Below are 26,204 nucleotides of genomic sequence, written 5' to 3' on the forward strand. Positions count from 1 at the left end.
CTGTAAAATAAGGATTAGAATTCCCCTTATATAAGGTTGTAAGAATTAAATGAAATAATGTATGCATAGTTCCTGGCTTTTTAAAATTGTTACTAACCTGCTTGAAGATGGAGCCTCTACATAACTTGTTTACCATTTTCAGAAATCCTTTTCTCTCTGGTTTCAGTTTACCTTTCTCCTCTTTCCTCAATTCTTTCCCCAGTACCTGGAAATATCTCCTAGGTCCCTATTATTCAAAGGTCCAGGACAAGAAGGCTCACCTAAGAGCTTGTTAGAAATGCAGAATCTCAGGCCTACCCCAGACCCTCTTGAGTCAGAATCTGCCTTTGAATAAGATACCTAAGTTCTTCTCTGTGCATATAACAGTTTGAAAAGCACTTGCACTGGGTCATCCTTTGCTGCTTTTTTTTTTTATTTTAAGATTTTATTTATTCATTTGAGAGAGAGAGCACGAACTGGGGGAGGGGCACAGGGAGAGGGAGAAGCAGACTCCCAGCTGAGCAGGGAGCCTGATGTGGGGCTCGATCCCAGGACCCCAAGATCATGACCTGAGCCGAAGTCAGATGCCTAACCAACTGAGCCATCCAGGCGCCCCATATCCTTTCTTCACAATACCAAATAGCACCGGATTTCAACACCACTTAACAGGAGTTTCCCTCCAGCAAATTTCATATTACATACTAAAACTTTTTTTTTTTTAAAGATTTTATTTATTCATTCAAAACACAGAGATACAGAGAGAGAGATAGCATGAGCAGGGGGAGAGGGAGAGGGAGAAGCAGGCTCCCCGCTGAGCCAGGAGCCGGATGTGGGGCTCCATCCTAGGACCCTGGGATCATGACCTGAGCCGAAGGCGGACGCTTAACCATCTGAGCCACCCAGGCGCCCTTATATACTAAAACTTCTTAATTGGACACTTGAATAACAACAAATCATAACAGTAATAAAATATTAGTAACACAATTTAATATGTGCTTAATGCTTTGCTATTTACAACACACAATTTTATACCCACATAATCTCATCTGATTTCAGAATGTGGGATAGTTATCCTCAATCAGAGAGTGTTTGAGTGAGTGAATGAATAAATGATTGAATGAATGACTTGGGAACTATTTAGTGAAGAGAAACTGAGTTATGAGAGGGCTTTTAGGGTTACACCAATGAGGACTTTTGTTCAGCCCTTAGTAAGAGAGATCCAAAACAACAGTGGCCTAAATAAAATAGAGGCTTATTTTCCTCTCACATGATAAACCGTCTTTAGGCGGGCCAGGCTGGTATGGGGACTCTACAAGTCTCAGAAGCTGGAATCCTATCTTCTGCTCTGCCATCCTTAGCACATGACTTCAACCCACAGATGAAAATGACTGCTGGAGCTCTACCCCTCAAGTTCATGTCCCAGGGACAAATAAGCAAGAACAGGGGGAAAGGACAAAGGGGTGCTTGCTAGCTAGTGAACCCCTTTAAACAGCTTTCTAAAAGCCCTACCCAATCACTTCCACTGACTTCTCATTAGCCATCGCCCTCTGCAAGGAAGGTTGGGAAATGTGATTTTATTAGCCAGCCACATTGCTGCCCTCAACATAAGAGTAAGGAAGGTGAGGATAATAGCTATTAGGGTGAAATCTAGCAATTCTCTACCAAAAGGGGAATGAAGGAAAGAGAGTGTTTTGTATTTCTCCCCTTGCAATATCTCAACAAGGAATGGAAGGGTCTGGACAAGAGGGGGTGGTCCCTGCTGGGCTGCTTTCAGGCAAAAGGAAAGAGTCTTCTTACCAGTGTATTAGCTGGGGGCCCAAAGTAGGGGTAGGTGAGAAACCAGGACCTTTAACTGAAGTGTTGCTGTGTCTCCAGAGAATGCTGACCTCATGATAGAGTTATCATTCATCCTCTTCTTCTGGACTGGGATGTTCTCCCTTCTTTACATCCTAATTCCCAACTCCTTCCACTCCATTCCTGCTCATTCCTTCAGTTTTCTGCTTGTATGTTCTCAAAATCTTGTTATATGTTCTCATAAACCTGGATTTTACCTGCATAGTACTTGTTCCAGGTTTACCCTGCCCTGGCCTTTTATCCCCCCTCAAGTATAAGGTCCCTTAAGGTAGATACTATGGCTATCCTATTCATCACTGGATTTCCAGCACCTTGCGTGGTACCTGAACATAGTAGTTGCACCAGAAGAATGCACTTGAATCAATAAACGTATCTGATAAGAAAGTTCATATTATTCCTTAGCTTTTTTGGATTGTAAATAACAAACATCCACCTGCACTATCAAGGAGACAGTTAATTATAATGATACGGAGGCATGTCACATAGACAAGGGACTAGATTACAGCCTGGCCTCAGGAATGGAGCAGAACCAGAAACTCAGATGCCCCTGGGAGTCTCCTCATCTTTTGTTCTCTCATCAGACCGGTTTCTCCTGCTTGTTACTTCTACACAGTGAGGAAAATACAGCTGTCAAGAAAACCTCAGAGTTATCTGTTATTGGACCAATCAGCTGGAGAGAAGTTAAGATAGCTCTTCCTCTCTCATCTCTATCTCTTCAAAATTCCAAGCAGAAAAATTATTGTTCCAGTATGGGTCAAGTGCCTGACCTGGACCAGTCAAGGGACCAGGGACCAGGGTCATATTGTAGAAACATAGCAGTTCCCACTGCAACCTTGTAGTTTGGGGATGGGAGAGTTGATTCCTGGAAGAGTGGTCTGGAGCAGACGAAACAGTGGATGTCCACTGGAGTGAGCATCAGCTCCCCAACACACACAATCCCAGCTCCTCAACCACAAGTCCAGCATCTCCTTGGATTAATGCCTGTATCTCTGGGGCCTCCACTGGATCTTCAGGGCCATTGCCAGAGTTCTCTGGTAGATTCGCATATCTAGTTTCCAACTCTTCTTTCATTCCCTGAAAATCCTTCTTCCTCAACAATACCAGTGTTCAAAGATACCACAGGCACTTGAGCTTCACAGGGAGGACCTTCTCAACAATCAGGAGAATCTGCTGAGCTGTCCTGGCTGCAGAAGATGGAAAATTAAGTTGGGAGAACTGTTGGGCATAGTCAGACCTCAGGTGGGTGCAGCTCTCTCCAGGATTTCTTCCAACCAGCACTCTACTTCTCCTCTTACATCTGGCCATCATGTAGCTATGAGGGATGAGCTTCCAAATCCATCTGATGAATGAGGAAACTGAGGCCCAAAAAAGGGACAGGATATGAGGGTGGTCATTTAGTGTCAAGACAACACTTGAACTTAAGTCTCTCTTCCTTATGCTTTTGATAGAGGGACAGGGAGAGCTTGACAACTCTTCTGCAGAATCAATGCTGTGTTCACTAGATATAGGCTACATTTCCCAGGCCCGCTTGCATCTAAGTATGGACCATATGACTGAGTTCAGCCAATAGGAAGAAAGTAGAAGAAAAGCCTACCACTTCCACATTTGCCCATAAAATATCCCAGATTATCTTCCACACCCTCTCTCCTCCATCTGTGTGAGTCTGGAAACAAAAGGTTCTGAGATGGCAAAGCCTTCTAATGGAGGAAGACCAAATCTCTGATTTCACTGCTTGGAGGAGAGCTGCCCAGGAGTCACCAAGATCCACATTGAACTTTACTGGAACAAGAAGTAAATCTTTACTGTGTGAAGCCACTGAGATTTTAAAGTTATATATTATTATATATAGCATCCCATTCCCATCTTTGATGGAGCTCCTCTTCTCTGTGATGAGTTAGACTTTTTTTTATTTTAAGATTTACTCATTTATTTGAGAAAGGGAGAGCACGTATGGGAGGGAGGGGCAGAGGCAGAGGGAGAGACAGTCTTAAGCAGACTCCACTTGGGACTCGATCTCAGGGCCTGAGCTGAAACTAAGAGCCAGATGCTTAACTGACTGCACCGCCCAAGTGCCCCTATGTTGAATTAGACTTGATCTCCTCCAGCACTGTCTCTGCCCTTTGACCCTGACAAAGACCCAAACTACAAAGGGGCAGTACAGCTTTGTGATAGGAACTCAGGCCTTAAATCCAGTCATATCTCAGTCTGAACCCCAGATCCCACCCCCGCGACAGACCCAAGCAGGTTTGTTCCTTTGAGCCTATTTCCACATGTGTAAAATGGAGAAAGTACCCAACGTGCCATTGTAGGGTTTAAATAAGATATTACATAATCAGTGGTTCTCAACAGAATGATGTCACAGAAATTGTAAGGTCATGTTTGTGGAACCCCTTTAACTAGAGATGCTAGGTGTCCTGTGATGCTTAGGACACTCCTACACAATGACAAGCTGTTGCCCCTCCCCCACAGCTTTCATAAGGTCCACGGGACATTCACCTATCTGACGTTAGAATTACGTGAGCCTAGACACTAAACTCTGTTTTACAAAGAATCACGACATATTTTGGCATGGTTTTAGTATCTATTGAATGTTCCTGGAGTGTATTTGCCCGGTGTAACTGTCAGGGCCCTGACAGGAAATCAGCCCATTCAATGTAAAATAATTCAGGGAGGGGTTGATTTGCAAAATGACTAATTACAAAGGTGTGGACAGGTGTGGGGAAGCCAGACAGGATAGGGCAGACACCAGCTGTCACCACCACTATATCCGAGGTGTGAGCAGAGGCGAGATCACCAGAACCTGAGAGGGGAGAAGTGTGGCTGAGAGTATTAGATCCCCCGGGCTGCCGCGACTAATCACCACAACCTTGGTGGCTTAAAACAACAGAAATCTATTCTCACAATTCTCAAGGCCAGAAGTCCCAAATCAAGGCAGCGGCAGGGTCACAGTGCCTCCAAAGGCCCTAGGGGAGAATCCTTCCTGGCCTCTTCCAGCTGTGGGCGGCTCCCAGCCTTCCTTGGTCAGTGGCATCACTCCAGTCTCTGCCTCTGCCTTTTTTTTTTTTTTTTTAAGATTTTATTTATTTACCTGACAGAGAGAGAGAGCACGAGTGGGGGAGTGGCAGAGGGAGAGGGAGAAGCAGGCTCCCCGCTGATCAGGGACCAGGGAGCAGGGACCCCCCCTTCCTGCCCCAAATGGGGCAAATATCCCAGGACCCTGGGATCATGACTTGAGCCGAAGGCAGATGCTTCACCAGTTGAGCCACCCAGGCGCCCCTCTGCTTCTGTCTTTACATGGCCATCTCCTCTTCTGTTGTCTTCTGTCTCTTCTAAAGACGCTTGTTATTGAATTTAGGGTGATCACATCTCGAGAGCCTTAATTACATCAGCAAAGATCCTCTCTCCAAATAAGGCTACCTCCCAGGTTCCAGAAGTTAGAATATGGACATTTGTAGAGGCCGATTTTAGGCAACACGCTTGAGCAATGGAAACCTAAGTAAGGTAAAAGGGCCCACAGTGACCCCTGGGCTGAATGCAAACAGGCCCAGTAGGCGACCCACTTCAAAATATCCACAAGCCCTAGCTGATCAATGGCCTGCTTACAACTGGGCACAGGTACCAAAAAAGGAAAATTCCATATACCCCATACCTCCTCACCTTACCCCCCTTAACGACAGCCCCCCACCACTGCCTCCTGGCAGACAGCCTCTCCTCTGCTGCCCTTGCAGAGTAGTCAATAAACTTCTATCTCCTTTGTTTGGCCTGGGGTGAATTCTTTCCCTGCCTGTGCCCGCCTCCACCGTACCAGGTCGCTCCACAGACACAGCTTTGGGGGGCTTTCATTCAACCCACAATAGCCATCTTGAGAATAGCAGCAGCCTTAGGATGAGGGATATAGACAGGAAGATAGGCAGAAAGATAAAAACCCCAATCTCCCTTCCCTCCCTCACCCCATCTCCTGTCAGGACTTTCATTGGCCAAACCCAGCAGGAAATCAGAGGGCATGCGTGTGGCTCCCGGGGCCAAGAGCAGGGAAGAGAAGTGGGGGAGAATGGATCTGGAGGGGCAAACAAAAGACGGCAGGGCACCATGTTAATCAAGGGAGACTGGACTCTGTTTTATTTGGAACTTCAGCAGGAGAGGTCGCCGCTGCAGAAATCGTAATTGATTGGCAACAGTGCTGCTATTATTGGAGCCAATAATGTAACATATGTGTATCAGGATGTGTTCATAGTTGTTGCCCTTTCACAGGGAAGGACTACTTCCTTATACCTGCCAGTCGTCTTCTATGCAAGCGTTTCCGTCCTGAACGCCTCACAGATCTGCATGTTGTCCTGCACAGGGGCCATGCTAATCTTCTCTATGTCGTTCCAGTTTTAGTATATGTGCTGCCCAAGCAAGCACAGAATATATATTCTTTTTTTTTTTATTAAAGATTTTTATTTATTATTTATTTGACAGAGAGAGAGATAGCGAGAGCAGGAACACAAGCAGGGGGAGTGGGAGAGGGAGAAGCAGGCTTCCTGCCGAGCAGGGGGCCCGATGTGGGACTCGATCCCAGGACCCTGGGATCATGACCTGAGCTGAAGGCAGACGCTTAACGACTGAGCCACCCAGGCGCCCCAGAATATATATTCTTGTATTTTAAATACCTTTTATTTCCTCCTTTAAGTTAATTGTGGCTTTTTTTTTTTTTTTTGGTTTAATATTATGAAACTGTGATGCGGGTTGGTTATATTATCTATGAATGCTAAAAGTGGCATTGAAAGGGCGCCTGGGTGGCTCAGTCAGTTAAGCGTCTGCCTTCAGCTCAGGTCGTGGTCCTGGGATCGAGCCCCACATCATCATTGGGCTCCCTGCTCAGCAGAGAGCCTGCTTCTCCCTCTCTCTCTGCCCCTCCCCCTGCTTGTGCTCTCTTGCTCGCTCTCTTGCTCTCTCTCTCAAATAAACAAATAAAATCTCAAAAAAAAATAAAGTAAAAATGGCATTAAAAATATTATTGGGTTGCATAAAGTTGAGAGCTACAAGGTGTAGGGGACTCATAGTGCCAACACATTAAGTGCTGGATACATAGTACCTATTGGCATTAAGACTATGATCCGCTTCATCACCTCCAAGCACAATTGGATTGAGGACCCTAGAGACCAGGCCTTCTGTGAGTCACTAGGCAAGGAGAGGGCCTGGAGCCAGTCCCCTGGAGGTGGTATGATGTAAGCCTGGGTCCTGAGAAACCCTGGCTCGGACACCACAGTTCCCTTCCCCAGAGCAAGATGTCTCCAGAGGAGGAGATTCTTTCTCCTGAGCCCTGGAAGCCCTCGATGAGCTACTTGAGCATATCAGCATCCTGGGCTTTCCCACAAAGCAGGGAGCTGTGAGGGAGGTGGCTAGGCCTGGCTCTAAAGCTCAAACCAGACAACCCCACCAAGCTGACGTCAGTGGGCTGGCTGGCCAGGGATGGCAGGGTGGGGCTGGCCTGGGAGCCTAGCTGTCTCACCCCCAGGGGAAGGGAGGAGATGAGAGAAGAGGGAGGAGGGGAAGGAGGGAGGAGAAAAGCAGGAAGGGGTGGGAAGTGAGCCCAGGGAAATCTGACTCAGGCCTGTCTGGACAGCCATAGGGAAAATGGAGTACATGATACCTCCTCGCTTGAAACCTGGCATTCAAGACCCCTGCTTACATCTCCATCCTCATCTCATGCCATTCCCTGCCATGCAGACTACTTATAGATTCCTTCAAAGGCCAGGCTAATCCACGCCTTTCGTCATACAGTTCATCATACAGCCTGCTTCTCCCTCTCCCTCTGCCTGCCTCTCTGCCTGAATTGCCTTTTTCTGGCTCACCTAGCTCAAGGCTTCCTTGAAAATATCACTTTCTCCATGAAGTATTCCCCAATCCAGACACAATTACTCTTGTCTTTGCGCTGAGATCTATAGATGTCGAAAGTAGACTAGAATTACCATTTATTAATTTAGTGCAGTGTTCCAAGACTTTAGCATGCATCAGAATCACCCGCGAGGCTTTTAAAATATGGATTGCTGATTTCTAAGTTTCTGATTCTAATTCTGGTGTGGGGTGGTGTGGGAGGAGGTAACTGAGAGGACATGACTGCTGGTTGACCCTCAAGTAGGACCTGGGCAATGGGGGGCTCCTCACCCCCTCCCCTGTCCTTGGGATGTACATTCTGCCTACTGTTCCCACAGTGGGAGCATTCCAAGGATGTAGCTTTGAGAGAGTAAGGTGTTGTTGAGACCACCTGGACTGAAGACATGGCTGAACCCAGTTAAGGCTTCTATATAAACTTTTAAGATTAGGTGGGTGGGTGCAGAGATGTACTTCTCTTATGGCCACAAAAGCCAAGTCTTGTAAGTAAGTTCCCTTGCTTATTAACCTGCCACCTACCAATCTGGAGTGGTCTGCCTCTTTCTTTGGTCTCTCTCTCTCTGCCTTCTGTGTACGGCGCCAGTTTGTGAACCAACAGGTGAGGTCAAGAATTTTCATTTCTAGTAAGTGATGTTGCTGGTCCCAGGATCACACTTTGAGAACCACTGGTTTAGTGCAAGAAATGATCATTCCTGGGTATGATCAGTGCTTATTTATGAATTCATTTGGTGAATGTCTCCTATAGGCCTGCAACATGCCACACATTGACTACGTGTTGAGTATTCAGGAATAAGCAAAGCAGACATAGAACTTACCCCCATGGAGCTTCCAGTCCACGGGGGAAGACAGGAAGCAAATAAACATACTATTAAGTATATAATAACAAATTGTGATAAATGCCGTAAAGGAAAATAAGAAGAATATGATGAAAAAGAATAATAACGGGGCACCTTGGTGGCTCAGTTGGTTAAGTGGCTGCCTTCGGCTCAGGTCATGATCCCGGGGTCCTGGGTTCAAGCCCTGCGTCAGGTGCCCTGCTCAGCGGGGAGCCTGCTTCTCCCTCTCCCTCTGCCTGCCTCTCTGCCTACTTGTGCTCTCTATCTCTCTGTCAAATAAATAAATAAAATCTTTAAAAAAAAATAAAAATAAAATAAAATTTAAAAAAAGAAAAAGAATAATAACTAGAACCTATTTCAGACAGGGTGATCAGGTAAGGCCTTTTGGGTAAAAGAGACATTTATACAGGCATAACTTAAACACTTATTGCACTGTATTGTTATCTATTTTTTTTTATTTTTTATTGTTATGTTAGTCACCATACATGACATCATTAGTTTTTGATGTAGTGTTCCATGATTCATTTTTTGCGTATAACACCCAGTGCTCCATGCAGAATGTGCCCTCCTCAATACCCACCACCAGGCCAACCCATCCTCCCACCCCCCTCCCCTCTAGAACCCTCAGTTTGTTTTTCAGAGTCCATCGTCTCTCATGGTTCGTCTCCCCCTCCGATTTCCCCCCTTCATTCTTCCCCTCCTGCTATCTTCTTTTTTTTTTCTTAACATATATTGCTTGTTATCTGTTTTTAAGTTGTTCAGCTAACCACTAGACTACGTGCACCCTGAAAGTTAGAATCTTGTGTTATTCATATTTGTGCCTTCACTATGCTGCAGAGTAGGGCCTTCACAGATAGCGTAAAATAGATGGGACGATGGAAGGATCATTGGAAGGATGGATAAATGATTGAATAAACTGTCAGATGTATGTACATATGTATGTATGCATTGATGGATGGATGGATGGATGGATGGATGGATGGATGGATGGATGGATGGATGACTGTCTCTGGCAGTAACATGGAGAACCAGGATTCCTGCTGGTATCAGTGAGACAGGAGTGGAAACTAATAGAAACCTAGCTGACTCCTTTGCTATATTTCCAAACCTTGTCTATCATTTAAGGTGACCACCAATGGCCCCTCGTCCCCAAATCTCCCTTGATTACCATTGCTGAGCCCCACCCCCCACATGAATGAGTTACTGTCACCTCTTGCATTCCCACACAGCCCACACTGACTTCAACACACACAACAGCCTCATACTCGCCATCTGCTCACCACCTGCAAGCTTCTCAGGGCAAGCCATGTTCTCTGTGTCAGTTTTAGAAGGCAAAGGGAATGGGAGAGGAAAGAAAAGAAAGTTTTTCTCTAACCCCCGGAGCCAAAGAAGGCACGGAGCTCAGAGGGGGTGAGGAGATTCCTGTTTTGATAATTTACCACATGACTTCAAAATAGCACTTTCAATGACACATTTCCTCTAAATATGTGTCTTAGGCTCCTACAAGGAGCACAGTTTATTTAAAGACTCAATTTGAGACAAATAAGGAGAAGAAAAACACCCAGGGTCCCTCTGGGGTATTTAAAAATGGAAAGTGGAGAGAAAACTATATACAGACCAATTCCTTCCCTCTGAAGACTCTCCACCCAGGGATGAAACTCGACCTTCTTCACAGGCTTCAGACTGCCATATACTTGCGTCCCTTCTCATCAAGGCTCACGGCCACCAAGCCCAGTCCTCCCACACCAAAGACACTTGAATTCAGAAAGGAATTTCCAAAGGAGTTAGAGGTGGGAGAAGAGCTCCCCTCCATCTAAAAGAGGACAGAATGAAGAATCTGGGACATGAAACTCCCCAGAGATTGAAATAAAATTTGTCTCAATTGTGAAGGACCTGAACAGATGACTCCCAGAAGAGGGCAAGAGGATTGAATATCTCTTGTGAGCATGAATATCTAACATTAATATTAACTAAAGAAACGTAAAGAAAGCAAGATTTCATATGTATGTGGGCATGCGCGCACACACACACACATTAAACCATAATACCCTGTGTGAATCAGGGTGTCCTGAAATGGTCTCAAGTGGAACTGTAATTGGTACATTTCTGAAATCATTGGGCAATAGGTCTTAAGAGCTAATAAAACATTCATGCTTCCCCTCCACATACACACACACCCAAAGGAAGATGTGATTTGACATCAATTTATTTCCAATTCTGATCATCTATCCTAAAGGAATCATTTGAAATACAAAAACAAACAAAACAACAGCAAAAAGAACACTAATCACAAATACTAATCACAAAGATATTCATCCTTATGTTATATATAATAGTGAAAGACTGAAAAATGCCTGTTAAGTCCAGCAACTACAGAATGGTTGTTGGTTAGACATTTATAGAATGTTATTTATCCATGCCCAATTACATATTCTGCAGAGTTCTTCCTTGGGGGATGCGCTGGCAGCAATAATTGTCTGGCGCGCAGGCTGCAGGTCCTTTAGGAGAGCACCCTGATTGGTCCCCCAAGTCCAAAACCTGGTTCTCAGCTTCTCAGGATCAGAGCCTGGCTCTCTTAGTGCACCAGCTAGTAGCAGAGTCTTGGTGACAGACTTTCACTAATACCAACCCAAGGCTTATATAGCCATCAAAGGCCGATCTATTAGATCACAGTGGATGACATCCCTTTCCAAACAGCAGAATATGTGTATCCACTGCCAAGATTTGTCCCTCAGCTGATAGTGGGGTAGATGGTAAGAAAAATCAGATTACTTGGTGAGCTGCATGTCTGAATAAAAGGAAATGGGTAGTCTTGAGGAATATTTTTCAAGCCATGGTGAAGCTTGGTGAAGTGTCTCTGATCTAAAGGACAGACAATTTCTCTAGTGACTGAAATGCTAGTTTCTCTTCCTGGGAGAGCAGGGGCTGCTCGGTGACCAGTTTGCTTTCTTGCACCTGCCTTTCCACGCTCACTGCTTCTCTTTCTATGAATGCGGTTCCATTCTCAGCAGAAGTGACTGACCAATGCAGGGTGACACCATCTCAACCAATCATCCTCCCTTCTCTGGGCATACAGACTTGGGATTGTGCTAGTTATTAATCTGTTGCCCCTAGGCTCCATATTTAGCCTTCATTGTCTACTCTACAAAAAGAGAGTAGAGCATCTCAATATTTTTTCTTTGCTAGCTGACAAATGTAAAGCTTTGCCAGTAGAAGTTCCTGGAGAGATATTGTAAGAGGAATTTTCTTTCCTGATTGAGGTGTGTTCTGTTCAGCAAGCCCCGTGACCCCGGGGCACCTGACTCAGACAGCATGGACAGCTTCTCCAGTATCCAGCTCCTGCAGGGCAAGTGACTTTAGCATCAGTTGGTGCCTTTAGTACCAATGGTGTCTTTAGCATCAGTTCCTGCAGTGCATGGTGGCTGGCATCCTCCAAAGGCCCACAGCTTTCCCTGGCACTCTTCTCCACTCCCTTTTGTAGAGCAGCAATTCCAGTGAACACATCCCAAGCGGGTTCTGCCAGTGTAGCCCCAGTGTGCGGTCTCTACTGACCACTGAACCACAGCCACACCCTCTCCCATAAGGTTTTATTTTTTATTTATTTATTTATTTATTTATTTTTTCCCATAAGGTTTTATTTATTTATTTATTTATTTTTAAGATTTTTTATTTATTTATTTGAGAGAGAGAGAATGAGAGACAGAGAGCATGAGAGGGAGGAGGGTCAGAAGGGTCAGAGGGAGAAGCAGACTCCCTGCCGAGCAGGGAGCCCGATGCGGGACTCGATCCCGGGACTCCAGGATCATGACCTGAGCTGAAGGCAGTCGCTTAACCAACTGAGCCACCCAGGCGCCCTCCCATAAGGTTTTAGATCACCGCCCTGGGAGTGGGGGTGGGAAGCCCTGCCCTCGACGCTCTGTCTCAGCTCCAAAGAGACTTAACTAGGACAATCTGATTCTGAGAGACATTGTACCTCCTTTCATGATATATTAATTTCATTAGAACATTTCGAGTTTGAGAGATGTCCCCTTCTGAAACATTACTTATAAAAGCGAAAATGAAAATTCAAAAGTCCAAAAATAGATACATTTTGAAAATTATTAATGTGCTTGTTTCTTTCGCCTTCCCCCTCTTCTGCACAAAGCAGGTGGGGTGGTTATCTCCATCTGCCCCTTCAAATCTGCTGTCCACCGTCTCCAACCTGCTCTGTGTGCTGGGAGGCTGACCCCTGTGGGCTATTTATTCCTCTGACTTCCAGTTCAGTTCAGCTAATGGGAGGCACTTGGGAAGAGATCTGAGGGCAGGTGGAGAGATGTCAGAGTGATCACTCCCCTGGCTCCCTTTCAGCCAGACCACAGGGAGCCAATAGCTGCGATCCTTCACCGAAATTCCCGTTGGACAGTCTCTCTCCTGCGGGTAGAGCTTTTCCTGTTTCTCCTTCGGGACTAGGAGCAATGCCCTCCCACATCTCTAGTCCTGAGTGCTTTGTGGTTTCTTGTTTGTTATCTTAGCCTTGCTGGCACCTTTGTAAATGGTCCCCCCATTAAACTCTTCAGTGACACATCGAATAAACCATGTGTTTTCTGCTGAGACCTTGGGGGATTCAGTATCCATGAGAAGGAGAAGAGACCAGGGATTAGAATTTATTACAGAAGGCTTGCAAAGAGAAAGACTGAGGTTTCAGCCCTGCAAAATAGAATCATGTAGTAATAAAAAGCCTTAAAGGCAGGCTGTTTACATTATTTCTTAGGGGTGCCTGAGTGGCTCAGTGGGTTAAGCATCCAACTCTTGATTTTGGCTCAGGTCATGATCTCAGGGTCGTGAGATTGCTTAAGATTCTCTTTCTCCCCCTCTGCCCCCCCCCCACTTTATTTCTCTCAAAAAAAAAAGTTATTTCTTTTAGAATATTTTTTAGTTAGACCCATGGTTAATTTTCCCTGTTAAGTGGGTGCACGTTGTACAGGAGGCTAGAATAGCTAAAGAATATAGAAATCACAGTTTTTCTGCACATTCCCAGTTGAAGTGTGATATAAATCTGTCACCACTACAGGGACATGGTTAACTAAATGATAGATGGATAGGATGGAATATTAATGATAACAGCAAATTTTGATGAGTAAAAGCTTATAATGTACTGCCAAGTGAAAAAGGCATGAAACTTATAGTCATTTTGATCTCAACTATGTTAAATATGTACACATATATGCATAGAAAAAAATAATCAGAAAAAAACAAATCAAATCAAAAAAACAAACTTATAAGGAATACACCAAAATGTAAAGATGTTGGCTTTAGGTAGTGGGATTAGGGTTGGTATTTATTTTTTTTCCTTTATATTTCTCTTTATTTTCTAATTTTTCTGCAATGAGCATGAATTATTTTTGTAGCCAGAATTTTTTTTTTTTCCTGGTCATCAAATGATCCACTATTGAAATATTTTCCTTTGTAGTTTTTAACTAGCTGGGCATTCCACTGTACCACTGTTGATGTCATCTATGATGTCATGAGGGTGGTGGCCATCAACAGTGCAGCCCACAGATTGGGCAGGCCCCAGGATCTCTTTAATGGTTCCAGAGAGTTCTCTGGCTAAAGATCGGTGTCGCATCTGTCGGGCGATATTGACAATCTCATCAAAAATGATATTTCCACTGTGCTTAATGTTTTTCTGCTTCTTTCTGTCTCCTGGCGGTTCCTTAAGGACTTTGATAATCAGGGCAAAGGCAGAAGGAATCACTTCACTCTGCACCTGTCTGTTCTGAATGGTCTGTTTCACTGTCATCCTCAAACTCTTCCAATCCCTGGTCGCCTTGGCGATGTCATCACCATCCTTTTTTGGAGACAGGCCCAGGGGGCTGATCTTTGGGGCCAGGGCAGACGTGGCACCGACTTCACCACCGGTGCACCTCAGGTACACGATTTTGATCTCACTGGGGTCGAGCTTAGGCGGCCTGGTGGAGTTGGCTGGTGTGCGATGACTGAAGACAGTTACCTGGCCTCCTCTGAGCTGAAAGCCAAAAGCTGTAGCTAGAATTTTATTTGGTTTTTTAAGAGAACACATACATCATGTTCTACTCACACTATTAGAAACAAATCAGACTGACCCTGGCAAGTGCCAGCCAAGGAATTTCCCTTCAGATATGCCTTGGCCTGATTAGTATCAGGAACCTCAGCAAACAACTCTCTGAGTTAACTCTTTCTTCAGAAAAGAGTAGGAGGTGGTGAGGCAGGGACGGTTCTGATGAGGTCTACCTGTAGGAATGGGGTTGCTATAATGGATCCAATTGTCCTGAGCACTTGCTGTGGATATATGGGAAGTTTTTAGTCTTCCAGTCAGGGTTAGGTTGGGCCAACTCTGTGGGCTGCTGAGAAATAAGCTGAACCAGAACTAGCCCTGTCCTTGAGGAACAAACATGGGACTCTATGCCCAGTGACATGCACAGGCCACGAATGTTGTCCTTGGAGCTCGGAAGACATAATCGGGCCAGCTTACTCAGGACTAGGTAGAGACTTGTAAGCTGATGTCCCTTTTCCCACCCAGGTGAATGTGGTCCTGCCTTTGGGCCTTCGCGTGGGCCTTTCTTTCTTCTAGAAATCCCATCTCTGTCTACCAGATTCCTGCGGACTTACCTTTAAGTATCTAGGTAGAATAGCAAGAAGACTTCATCCTGGTGGATCCAGGCCTTGGCTGCTCTGTGCTGACGCTCTGAAGGGTCCAGACAGGCGCCCCCTGCTGGAGGATGCATCACACGTGAGACCTTCTGGAGCAGGGCAGGAAAGTATGCTGAAAGGCTGTGCTGGTATTTCGATACTTCGTTTTGTTTTGCTGCTGTAGAGGAGAAAAAATCATGTTCTCTCTATCCTTCAGAGTTTTTAGCTGAGACCCCTGTAATAAACGACAGATTAACAAGGGAAAAAACCAAGTTTATTAACATGTATACTTCATGTGTACATGGGAGATACCCAGGTAGGGAGATGCCCAGTAAGTCCCTGAGGTGGTTTAGAATTCAGGATTAAATACACTCTTAATAGGGAAAGGGAAGGGGGAATGTAGGCCTCGGAGAGGAGAGAAGATGATTTTTAGGAAAGATGAATGGGCCGTCAGAATAGATGGGAGGTATAAGAGTTTGAGACAAAAGTCTGTCTTCTGGGTGTGGTATTGACTTCTAGTCCCCTCTCCTGTTACAAGACAATTTTCCCTGGTGAATGATACCTCAGGGGAGGGATCTGTGATAAATGAGTTCCTTTTGGAGGATCCATGTTGAGGCAGATAAGAATTTAGAGAAAGTCTCTCTCTACATTTGCTGTTTTTCATGTGCCTACAAGTCAGCGTAATCAAATACCAAAGCGGCATGTTTCGGGATGGCCTGTTCTGCCACCCTTTGTTGTGGTTACTGATGCTGTGGTTTTCAGTTTCCCTCCCCTTAATTACCCCCCACCTAGGCTAGGCACCGTCCACCCATCAAAAGCCAAGTCTGTGGGAAGAGTGTTCCCCCAGGTCCTCACCAAGGCCTCTGGCCGAGGCCCAGCCTGCCTGCATCCTTCCTGTGGCCTGCAGGGCTCATGCCAGCAGTGCCCAGGGCCAGGCCCAGACAAGGGCATGACCTGTTAAGGGGGGAAGAGAATCTAAAACTGGACTGGTTCAGCCTCCGGGTACACTTGCCCTGAACATCTTTGCTTCCTGATGGGTCAGGCTGCCTGCCATCAATCCTCACTGTACCTCCTCCCTCTACCAGTGTTGGGGATCAAGAGGAAGAAGGTAAAAGTTCTTCATACAGGGCCTGAACACTAGGCTGTGTGGCTGGCCATTTGCCTGGTCCAGACCTGGTTCTCTGGGAAGAGAATGGGAAATATCCTTTCCCCGTTTGAACCCTGCTCATTCCCTTCCTCTCAGTCTTTGCCATTATATCGACCCAGTTGTGGCAGATATCTAATGAGGTATGGCCTCATTATCTGTTCTTGCTCCCTGATGACATCCTGCCACTTCCCCTGGTGAATCAGTCATTGCTAGGTGATGGCAAGGAGAGAAGAGAAGACACTCGTTCCCCATACCAGTCTTCCCTTCCTAGTCGTCTGTCTGGCCAGGCCTGGAAACCACTAGGTCAGCCTTTGGCCAGGGTACCACTCAGAAATACATTTGGTTCTGTTGACATTCTTATCCAAAAGTGTGCTCATTTTAAGGCAGCACTTCTCAAGCAGTAAAGTGTAAAAGTCAAGTATCTGGGGATCTTGTTAAAGCGCAAGGTCTGGCTTGCTAGCTTTAAGGTGGAGCCTAAGATTTTGTCTTTCTAACAAGCTCCTGATACTGCAAGGATGTAAAAGGGACCCAGTCTCGTATTCTAGGCTTAGTGAGGTATTGCTTGGTCTGTGAAGATTATCAGAACTCCAGTGTCAGAATTAATCACTGAGTTCCATTGTTTCCCCCAACATCTGGCTCAGACCTTGACATATCTTCTGACAGTCCGACTTGACTCATCTGTCCCCCTGCTAGCCTATGGGTCGCTGGGACAAGTAATCTTTGTAGCCCTATTACCTAGCATGGTGGGTGCCCAACAGTTTTTTGAATAAATGAAGGAACACATTAGTGGCTTTTGAAGGCAACTTATAAAAAATGGAGGTCGTTAATAGCTAGGACATTTCCTAAACTGTGTTCCTTGAGATACCAGTTCTGTGGGGGTGTTAAAAGATGTGGTAGGTGTGGTAGGAAATTTCTGTAATCACTTAAACTGGGAAATGCTGGATTAAAAATAGACATCCAGGGGTGCCTGGCTGGCTTGGTCAGTAAAGCATGCAACTCTTGATCTCAGGGTTGTGAGAGCCCCACATTTTTAAAAAAATAAAAATAAAATATTTTTTTAAGATTTTATTTATTTATTTGTTTGTTTATTTATTTATTTATTTATTTATTTATTTATTTATAGCAAGTGAGCAGGAGGAGGGGCAGAGAGAGAGAGGGAGAGAGAATTTCAAGCAGTCTGCATGCTGAGCATGGAGCCCCATGTGGGGCTCAATCTCATGACCCTGAGGTCATGACCTGAGCCAAAATCAAGAGTCAGATGCTCAACTGACTGAGCCACCCAGGCACCCCTAAAAATAAAATCTTTAAAAAAAAATAGACGGGGCGCCTGAGTGGCTGAGTTGGTTAAGCGACTGCCTTTGGCTCAGGTCATGATCCCAGGGTCCTGGGATCGAGCCCTGCATCGGGCTCCCTGCTCAGCGGGAAGCCTGCTTCTCCCTCTCCCACCCCCCTGCTTGTGTTCCCTCTCTGGCTGTCTCTCTGTCAATTAAATAAATAAATAAAATCTTTAAAAAAATAAAAAATAAAATAAAATAGATGTCTGAAGAGCTTCTCAAAGCCTTTAATATACTGATGGTCATTGCCAGTGTCCAAGAGAAGGATCCAGTAGGCAGCATTACCATTACTTATTTGACCTCAGAAAACTTTCCTCAGAAGTATCTTATAGGGCTAGTGTGCTGAGGAATATACTTGTGACAGTCGTCACTCTGGGTGTTCATCTAAGGACTGTAGATAAAAAATTACATGGGAGATCTAGAGAGAGAATAGGTCCTCCTGAGAAGAGAGAATATGAGAGCCAAAAAGAGAGACTGAATCATCGAACTTTTAAGGTCTTATCAGCCACTGTGGGACTGTCCTTCCTCTTCTGGATTCCCAGGGAGGGAACTCCCTCTTCCTTCTCTGATGCACTAGAGTGGCTGAGAGGGAGGCCAGGAAAGCTAGAGAAAAGAGAACCTGGATGACTGCTTGGAGCTCAGTCCCCTAAAAGGCGAAGGGCTCCAGTATCTCCAGAAAGAGCTTTACTGCAGCCAAGACGCAAGGGGGCAGGTTTTAAAAGGGATCCCATACAGCAAGTCTGTGGCTGAGATTAGGGTTGAAATAAACTGGAAAGAAAGAAAGGAAGATCCTAGAAAAAGGCCCCAAGTGAATCCCAGAATTCATTTACCTTAAAATAGTGGATCTCAACTAGATGCAACTTTGTCCCCATCATTGGACATTTGACAATGTCTAGAGATGTTTTTGGTCATCACAACTTGGGAGAAGTGCATCTAGTGAGTAGTGACCAGGGATGGTGCTAAACACCCTCTAATGCACAGGACAGCTCCTGATAACAAAGAATCAGAAGGCCAAAATGTCATAGTTCTACTGTTGAGAAGCCTTGCTTTAAATGTGGTTCTGAAATGTCACCTTTAATTTAAAATTTAGGATGTTGCTTAAATTCAGCTGTTTTACAGCAAAGAATTGGGGAAAGTTTATTTGGTAAAAGAAAATCCATGATGGGCGCCTGGGTGGCTCAGTTGGTTAAGTGACTGCCTTCGGCTCAGGTCATGATCCTGGAGTCCCGGGATCGAGTCCCACATCGGGCTCCCTGCTCGGCGGGGAGTCTGCTTCTCCCTCTGACCCTCCTCCCTCTCATGCTCTCTGTCTCTCATTCTCTCTCTTGCAAATAAATAAAATCTTTAAAAAAAAAGAAAATCCATGATCATCAATGTGATGGTCCAAATCTTAGTCAACAATACTATTTTGTAAGCTTAAATCATATCACAAATAAGAAGATATGTTTTGCAAGGAGCTATAGAAATAAAATGACCCATAACAAATATTTCCCATAATTTAAAAGTTTAAGATGTTGCTCAGATTAACCTGTTTTAATTCCAAGAGTTGGAGGGAATTTACTAAGTAGAAGGAAATAAAGAGATACAAATAATTATTAAGAGTAGAGGTGAGAAGGATCCCACTCCTGGCTATGCAATTAAGAGAAATTCTTACGCAGGTGCATGAAGAGACATGTAAGAGGATATTTTATCACAAAGTTATTTGTGATTGTTGGAGTGCTGGATGCAGTGAGGCATCCATCACTGGAATATTCTACCGCAGTAAGGAGCAATGAGCCAGATATACACACAACGTAGATAGATCTTTAAAACACCGTGCTGAATGGGGGGTGGGAAGGGAGAGTAAGGAACAGAAAGAGACCTCCAACAGGATACTATTGATTGAAATTAAAAATACATGCCCACAAAACAATGCCTCATGCTTTCAAGAATACTCACAAATGGAATGATTCCCAAATCTTAGACATTACACAACCTTTACGGTTGGACTCAGGCATTAGGCACCACTGCCACCTGGTGGTAGCAACTCAAAATTGAGGCATAATTCAGGTTGGTTTTTTAGGTTTTGTTTTGGTTTTGGTTTTTGTTTTTTGTTTTTTAAGGATTCCACTTGCTCTAAATCTTTGTCAATACTTGATATTGACTGTCTTTTTTGTTTTAGCCCTTGGCGAGTGTGTAGTGATATCACAACATAGCTTTTTTTTTTTCTTTTTTTAAATTTTATTGAAGTATAGGGACTCCTGGGTGGCTCAGTTGGTTAAGCATCTGCCTTCTGCTCAGGTCATGATCCCAGGGTCCTGGGACCGAGCCCCGCTTTGGGCTCCCTGTTCAGCGGGGAGCCTGCTTCTCCCTCTCCCTCTGCTGCTCCCCCTGCTTGTGCTCTCACTCTGTCAAATAAATAAATAAAATCTTTTTAAAAAAATTTATTGTAGTTGACACACAGTGTTACATTATTTTCAGGAGTGCAACATAGTGATTAAACAACTCTATACATCATACTATGCTCACAAGTATAGCTACCATCTGTCACCATACAACCCTATTACATTATTGACTATATTCCCTATGCTATACCTTTTTTAAAAGTTTTTTTTTTTTTAAAGTAAACTCTATGCCCAAAGTGAGGCTCAAACTCATAACCCCAAGGTCAAGAGTCATGTGCTCTACCGACTGAGCCAGCCAGGTGCCCATCTATGCTACGCCTTTTGTCCATACGATTTATTCATTCCGTAACTGAAAGGCTGTATCTCCCAGTCCACTTCACCCATATTGTCCATCTCCTCACCCCTCTTCCCCCTGGTAACCATCAGTTTGTTCTCTGTACTTATGGGTCTGTTTCAGTTAAGGTTTTTTATTTTTAAAAAAGATTTTATTTATTCATTTGACACAGAGAGAAAGAGAGCAAAAGCAGGGGGAGCAGCCAAGGGAGAGGGAGAAGCGGGCTCCCTGCTCAGGACTTGATCCCAGGACACTGAGATCATGACCCGAGTGGAAGGCAGATGCTTAACCAACAGAGCCACCCAGGTGCCCTGCAGTTAAGGTTTTTTTAAGATATAGTTTATTTCCTATGAGATGCACAGATATTAAATGTTAAATTCCTTAACTTTGGCAATTGTGTATATCAGTGTCATTATCACTCTAAACAATATAGAGAACATTTCCATCCCTCCAGAAAGTTCCCTCTACCCTTTCCTACACCTTACCCTAAAAGCAACCACTGATCTCTTTCTGTCACTATAAATAAGCTTTGCCTGTTGTAGAACTTCGTGTCCATGGAATTATACAGTGCTCCACCCACATCTCCTTGGCGCTCACCATTCCTGTGCATACCCGCATTTCCATCCTCAACCCTTGCAATCCTTTGGCTGCGGGCTTTCTCTGGATGCTCGGAGACATGAGAGAGGCAGCCCATAGTGCCAGGGAGTTAAGGACCTCGCTCTCGTGTTCTCAATCAGTGACCGATGGGAGTTGGTAGCTATACACCCCAGCTCCCTCACCCCTCACTGGGGATAACTGAAAGGAGTTCCACACAGTGTCCCGTCCATCCCTGGTAGGACTGAGGCCTGGTTTCCCAGTGATAACTTCAGTGATGCACACTATTGTTTCTCTTCTCTCCCCGCCTCACTATCCTGACTCCTCTGCCAGTGCTTCCCGGTATCAGCTCCAGGAAAACTGCTTGGAATTTAATATCTCAGGGTCTGCTCCTGAGTGAGTCCAACATTAAGTTAACTACATCCTCTTCTGGAAAATTCCCATTTTCTGCATAAGTTGGCAAGAATCTGTTTCTGTTGCTTGCAAGTCATGGATCCTATCAGAATTAACAGTGGTCTGAAGGGATGTGATATTGCACTTGGCCATAAGAACCTGTAGTCTTTTTAAAAATTTTTTTTAAATTTAAATTCAACTTAGTGGGGTGCCTGGTAGCTTAGTCGGTTAAGCGCCTGCCTTGGGCTCAGTTCATGATCCCAGAGTCCTGGGATCAAGCCCTGCATCGGGCTCCCTGCTCAGCTGGGAGCCGGCTTCTCCTCCCTCTGCCTGCCACCCCATCTGCCTGTGCTCTCTCTCATGCTCTCGGTCAAATAAATAAGTAAAATCTTTAAAAAAAAAATTTTAATTCAATTTAGTTAACATATAGTGTATTATTAGTTTCAGGGGTAGAATTTAGTGATTCATCAGTTGCATATAATGCCCAGTGCTCATTATATCAAGTGCCCTCCTTAATGCCCATCACCTAATTACCCCACCCCCCCACCCACCTCCCCTCCAGCAACCCTCAGTTTGTTCCCTAGAGTTAAGAGTCTCTTATGATTTGCCTCTCTCTCTGCTTTCATCTTATCTTATTTTTTTCCTTCCCTTCCCCTATGTTTATCTGTTTTGTTTCTTAAATTCCACATATGAGTGAAATCATATGGTATTTGTCTTTCTCTGACTGGCTTATTTCACTCAGCATAATAGTCTTTTTTCTAAAGACCATCATAGCTTTGAAATGGGAAGAAGAGGGTCTCATGAGCCTTTGTCTTTCATATGTAAGCTCAGAAAACTTGAGTTCTGAGCTATGCCTGTGTGAATGGAACTCCTTGGATGGCACATGACCAGAGAACACCAGGTCTCTTGTGACCCCAGGCCACTTATAGAGTGAGGACTGACCTAAAAATTCTTCCTGGTTGATGATCATCAAGCCAGGATCCCATACACTGAGAGAGAAGGCAGTACTGAGTCACTGTGAGTCCTGCACATGGGCTTGGGACAGCTTTTGGACTGAAGCACCACATCTAGGTCTTGGAGGAGATGCTGATTTCTTGGGGACCCTGACAGGTGGGCCAAGAATTAGAAAAATTGGTCCTTGGAATAGAGTGCCACCTCTGTTCCCATATGGACACAGCATAGAGTGGTCAGTGGCTGGACCCACTGGGCCAACTGGAGCCCAGCCTGGTCCTCAGAGCTCTCTGAAGCCCTTGAGCCCAGCTGACAGAACCTGGAACTGGGCTCCTTGCTGTCCTGAAGTTGCATCCAGTCCTGGATGTATTCATATAGTCAACACACAGGTGCCAGGCCCTGCAAAGAGCACTGGGGATATGGGGTAAACTGGACGTCCTCCCATTCCTCTCTGTAAGGAAATATAGGACATAGTCACATAAGCAAGAAAGGACCATGGGACATTATACGTGCTGCTGGGATAGATGTCTGTACAGATGAGGGGCCCAAACTGGGGAGGCTGAGCACCCAGGAAGAGAGTCCAAGGGAGGTGGTAGAGGAGCATGCCAGGCAGAGGTGCCGCATGAGCAAAGGCTTGGAGGAATAAGAACCTGGTGGGTGGTTCTGTCTGATGGAGTTCAGGGTTAAGTGGTCGGAGATGAAGGTAGAGAGGCCAGCAAAGGCCCAGTCATGGAAGAACGTGTATGCTGATGAATTTGGTTTTCATCCTTGAGTCAATAGAGATTGAATAATATTAATTGAATGGACTAATAATAATTGAATAATATTAAGCAGTGGATCATGTGGTCATTTTTACATATCAGAAAGACTGCCCTGGAAGAAATATGGAGGATGAGTTAGAGGAAATGTAGAGGAGGTGATAGATATGAGAGAGGGGGAGAGGTGAAATCAGAAAGAATGAAGAATTAAGGACGAGTTCAGGGGGATGCCCAGGTCCGCCAAGGGCACCTGGATGATAGTGGCACTGTCCACCTGGATGGAAGCACGGGGACGTAGGTCATCTCTGGGTGGAGAGGAGATAGCAAATTGACTTTTGGACATATTGAGGGAGGGGTGCATGGGCTATCTCTATTACCATTTCCTTTACTGTCCTGACTACAGCATTTTATAAGTGCCTTCGTAAATTTATAAATGCTCAATGTCCGTGTGCCCATTCCACCTCCCCACTACTTGTGAACTGCAAGCTTCTTGAGCATAGGGACCCATTTACCCCTCATCTCTGTGGTCCCAGGACCTGGCACAATGACTGGTGCCCAACAATAGGTGCTTAATAAAAGTCCGTTGAGGGCGCCTGGGTGGCTCAGTTGGTTAAGCGACTGCCTTTGGCTCAGGTAGTGATCCTGGAGTCCCGGGATCGAGTCCCACATTGGGATCCCTGCTCAGCGGGGGGTCTGCTTCACCCTCTGACCCTCTTCCCTCTCGTGCTCTCTGTCTCTCATTCTCTCTCTCTCAAATAAATAAATAAAAAATCTTAAAAAAAAAAAAAAAGTCCGTTGAATGGTAGGGCAGGTGCCCCCACAGAGGAATGACTTCAGTTTGTTGCCATCACTGAGTCCTCCTTGGAGTCAGATCCCAAACAAGTAGATGAAATCTACCTGTAAAGGAGTAGAGGGGTGCCCTTTCCTTTCACTGCCATTGTGTGGGGGCCCTGCAGTTTGTACCAGGCAGAATGGGAAGCGACCAGACCTGGGACATGGAGTCAGGTGGCTGAGGAGCCCAGGACAGGACGGGCTGTGGAGCTGGCTTTGTCCAGACCAGGCCTCCTGGGATTGGGTGCCCATACCTGGGCTGCTCATCGCAGGTCGATGGGCAGGTGGGGACACGTGAGGTTGGAGGAAGGTGGAGCAGGATGTGGGCTGAGGGGCCAGGAAAGATGGTCCAGGGGCAAGCTGGCCATGTTGGCCGTGCCATCTGGCAGGCCCAAGACCTGCTTGAGGTCAGTTCATCCACCTTAAACCAAACAAGGCCATTGTTTCCTCCACCCATCAGCAGGACTGGTGACTCAGCTAATGGATCCTGCATTGTTGTCATCAAGGAGGGGCTGTATTCCATGGGCATCAATCCAAGACTTGGCAGGAAGAGTGAAGGCTGCTGAGCGAGGCTACAAAGCGTTAGCATGCATGTCCCAGCCCTCACTCTGACCTGGGGCAAGACCAGCTCCCCTGCCAGAGCCCAGTTTTAGGGCATCTCTTTCTTTATCGTATTGATCCCAGCACTTGTGTAGGTGCTTAGGGCTTTTAGTGCTTGGCCTCTGCTCTGCTTCCAGGAATCCACGCTCAAGCTGCTTCCTTGGCATCACAGTGTCTGCACACATCTCACCCCACACTCTCCTCTTCGGGGTCCTCACAGCTGCCCTGGGCGTCAGGCTGGTGATGTACATGTCAGTGGGCCCATTTCCCAGATGGGAGAACATGCACAAGCCCAAAGGGAGGAAGGGATGCACTCAAGTTGGCCCAATGAGTTGGTCTGGCCTGGGATCTGAGTATGAGCTGGCCCTCTCCTCCTGCCACTCACTTCCATGTTCATTCTCCTCTAACCACAATGAACTCCTTGGTATTTGCTTCCTGAGCATACCAAGCTTGCTTCTGTCCCAGGGCCTGGGCCCTGTAGTTCCTCCTTTTGACAGACCCTTTCCCCAGATCTCCGCAGGACTCAGTCCTTCTTGCTTGCATGATTCAACAGCTGCTTAGGAAGCAGAACCTGTATACTCAGTGGGAAGGCAAATAGGGTCACAGAGAGCTTCTGGATTGCTGGAAGGTGGGATGTGGGGCGGGAAGCAGCGATCTGATCTCCCTGACCGTTCCAGACTCACCACATGCCCCTCTCCACTCGCTGACCTCACTTTAGCTGCATTGGCCTCTCTGTTTTCCTGGATGTGCCAAGCTTCTTCCTGCCTCAGGGCCCTCAGACATTCTGTTCCCTCTGTCTGCGACACTGTTCCACTCTGCTGTAGCCTGCCCCACGCACTCACCCCTTGGCCTTCATTCTCCGATCCTCCCAAAGCACTGAGTGTGTCTCGTTTGTGGGACTTACTCCAGTGGTGATGGTAACGGTTCTGCTGCTCATTTGGTAGCAGTCTCCCACTCAATGACACGCTGCCTGAGGGCAGGAATTTGTCTGACTTATTCTCTGCTATGCCCAAACACATGGAGCGTAGCTGCATACTAATCTCCTGTTGGACGAATGAATGGACTCTGGACTAATGGATGAGGTTTATTTGGATACGCTGACGTTCAGAGGGGTGCTGTCCAATGGCAGTTGGATATAGGAGTCAGGCTCCTATTTGGGTGGGAGGACAGATTTGAAGTTCGTCCCTATGAGTGAATCTAGGAGGTGCTTGTGCGAGGAAAGACTTTGGGCAGGGAGCACAGTAGGTGGGCTTGACGCCCCACAGGCTGCCCTTGATTTCACTCTGAACTTCAAAGAACGCAGAATCCAAGCTTCTTGATCCCTTGAAGCAGCTAGAACCATCAGCAGACTTTCCTGCCACATTGATGAAGGTCTAAGGTCCCAAAACAAGGGAGGTGACAAACTCCTTTGTTTCCCCTGTCCCCTTCTCACTCTAACCCGGACCACAGGCAGGCAGACCTGGGAACCAGATGAGAAATGCAGAGGCCCAAGAGCTTCCTCAGGCGGAAGGGTGGGGGCAGGCAAAGGGCTGGACCTGCTTAGCCTGGAGGTGCTCACCTAGGGTTCATGCAGGTGCAGGAGGCGAGAGACAGAGCTGGGAACCACCCCCCCACCCGGCCCCCCGAACCGGCAAGGAGTCTCGGGGAAGTGGACCTCTTGTATGAGGAAGGACTCAGTTCAAGG

At 45.9% G+C, this 26,204-nt stretch overlaps 2 protein-coding genes and 1 non-coding gene across 6 annotated transcripts in view; 1 reads left to right on the forward strand and 2 right to left on the reverse strand.

Moving 5' to 3' along the window:
- The window catches only part of SPINK4 (serine peptidase inhibitor Kazal type 4), a 69,850-nt gene that overhangs the window by 34,281 nt on the left and 9,365 nt on the right, over positions 1-26,204 (forward strand). The gene's annotated exons all lie outside the window — the stretch shown is intronic.
- On the reverse strand, positions 6,132-6,237 carry LOC123850323 (U6 spliceosomal RNA). The gene has a single exon (XR_006792289.1). It is a non-coding gene; the product is annotated as a U6 spliceosomal RNA (small nuclear RNA).
- On the reverse strand, positions 9,783-14,604 carry LOC123850204 (large ribosomal subunit protein uL11-like). The gene has a single exon (XM_045883628.3). It carries the CDS (start codon positions 14,602-14,604, stop codon positions 13,999-14,001), a length of 606 nt encoding a protein of 201 aa, XP_045739584.2. The 3' UTR covers positions 9,783-13,998.

The sequence above is a fragment of the Mirounga angustirostris genome, unplaced genomic scaffold (genome assembly GCF_029215605.1).
Source record: "Mirounga angustirostris isolate CCGP_5_RB_7025 unplaced genomic scaffold, mMirAng1.0.hap1 SCAF_15, whole genome shotgun sequence".
Classification (NCBI taxonomy): Eukaryota; Metazoa; Chordata; class Mammalia; order Carnivora; family Phocidae; genus Mirounga; species Mirounga angustirostris.

Coding starts and splice junctions, on each gene's coding strand:
- LOC123850204 (XM_045883628.3), bottom strand. CDS start 14,604: ATGTGTTCTCTTAAAAAACCAAATAAAATTCTAGCTACAGCTTTTGGC.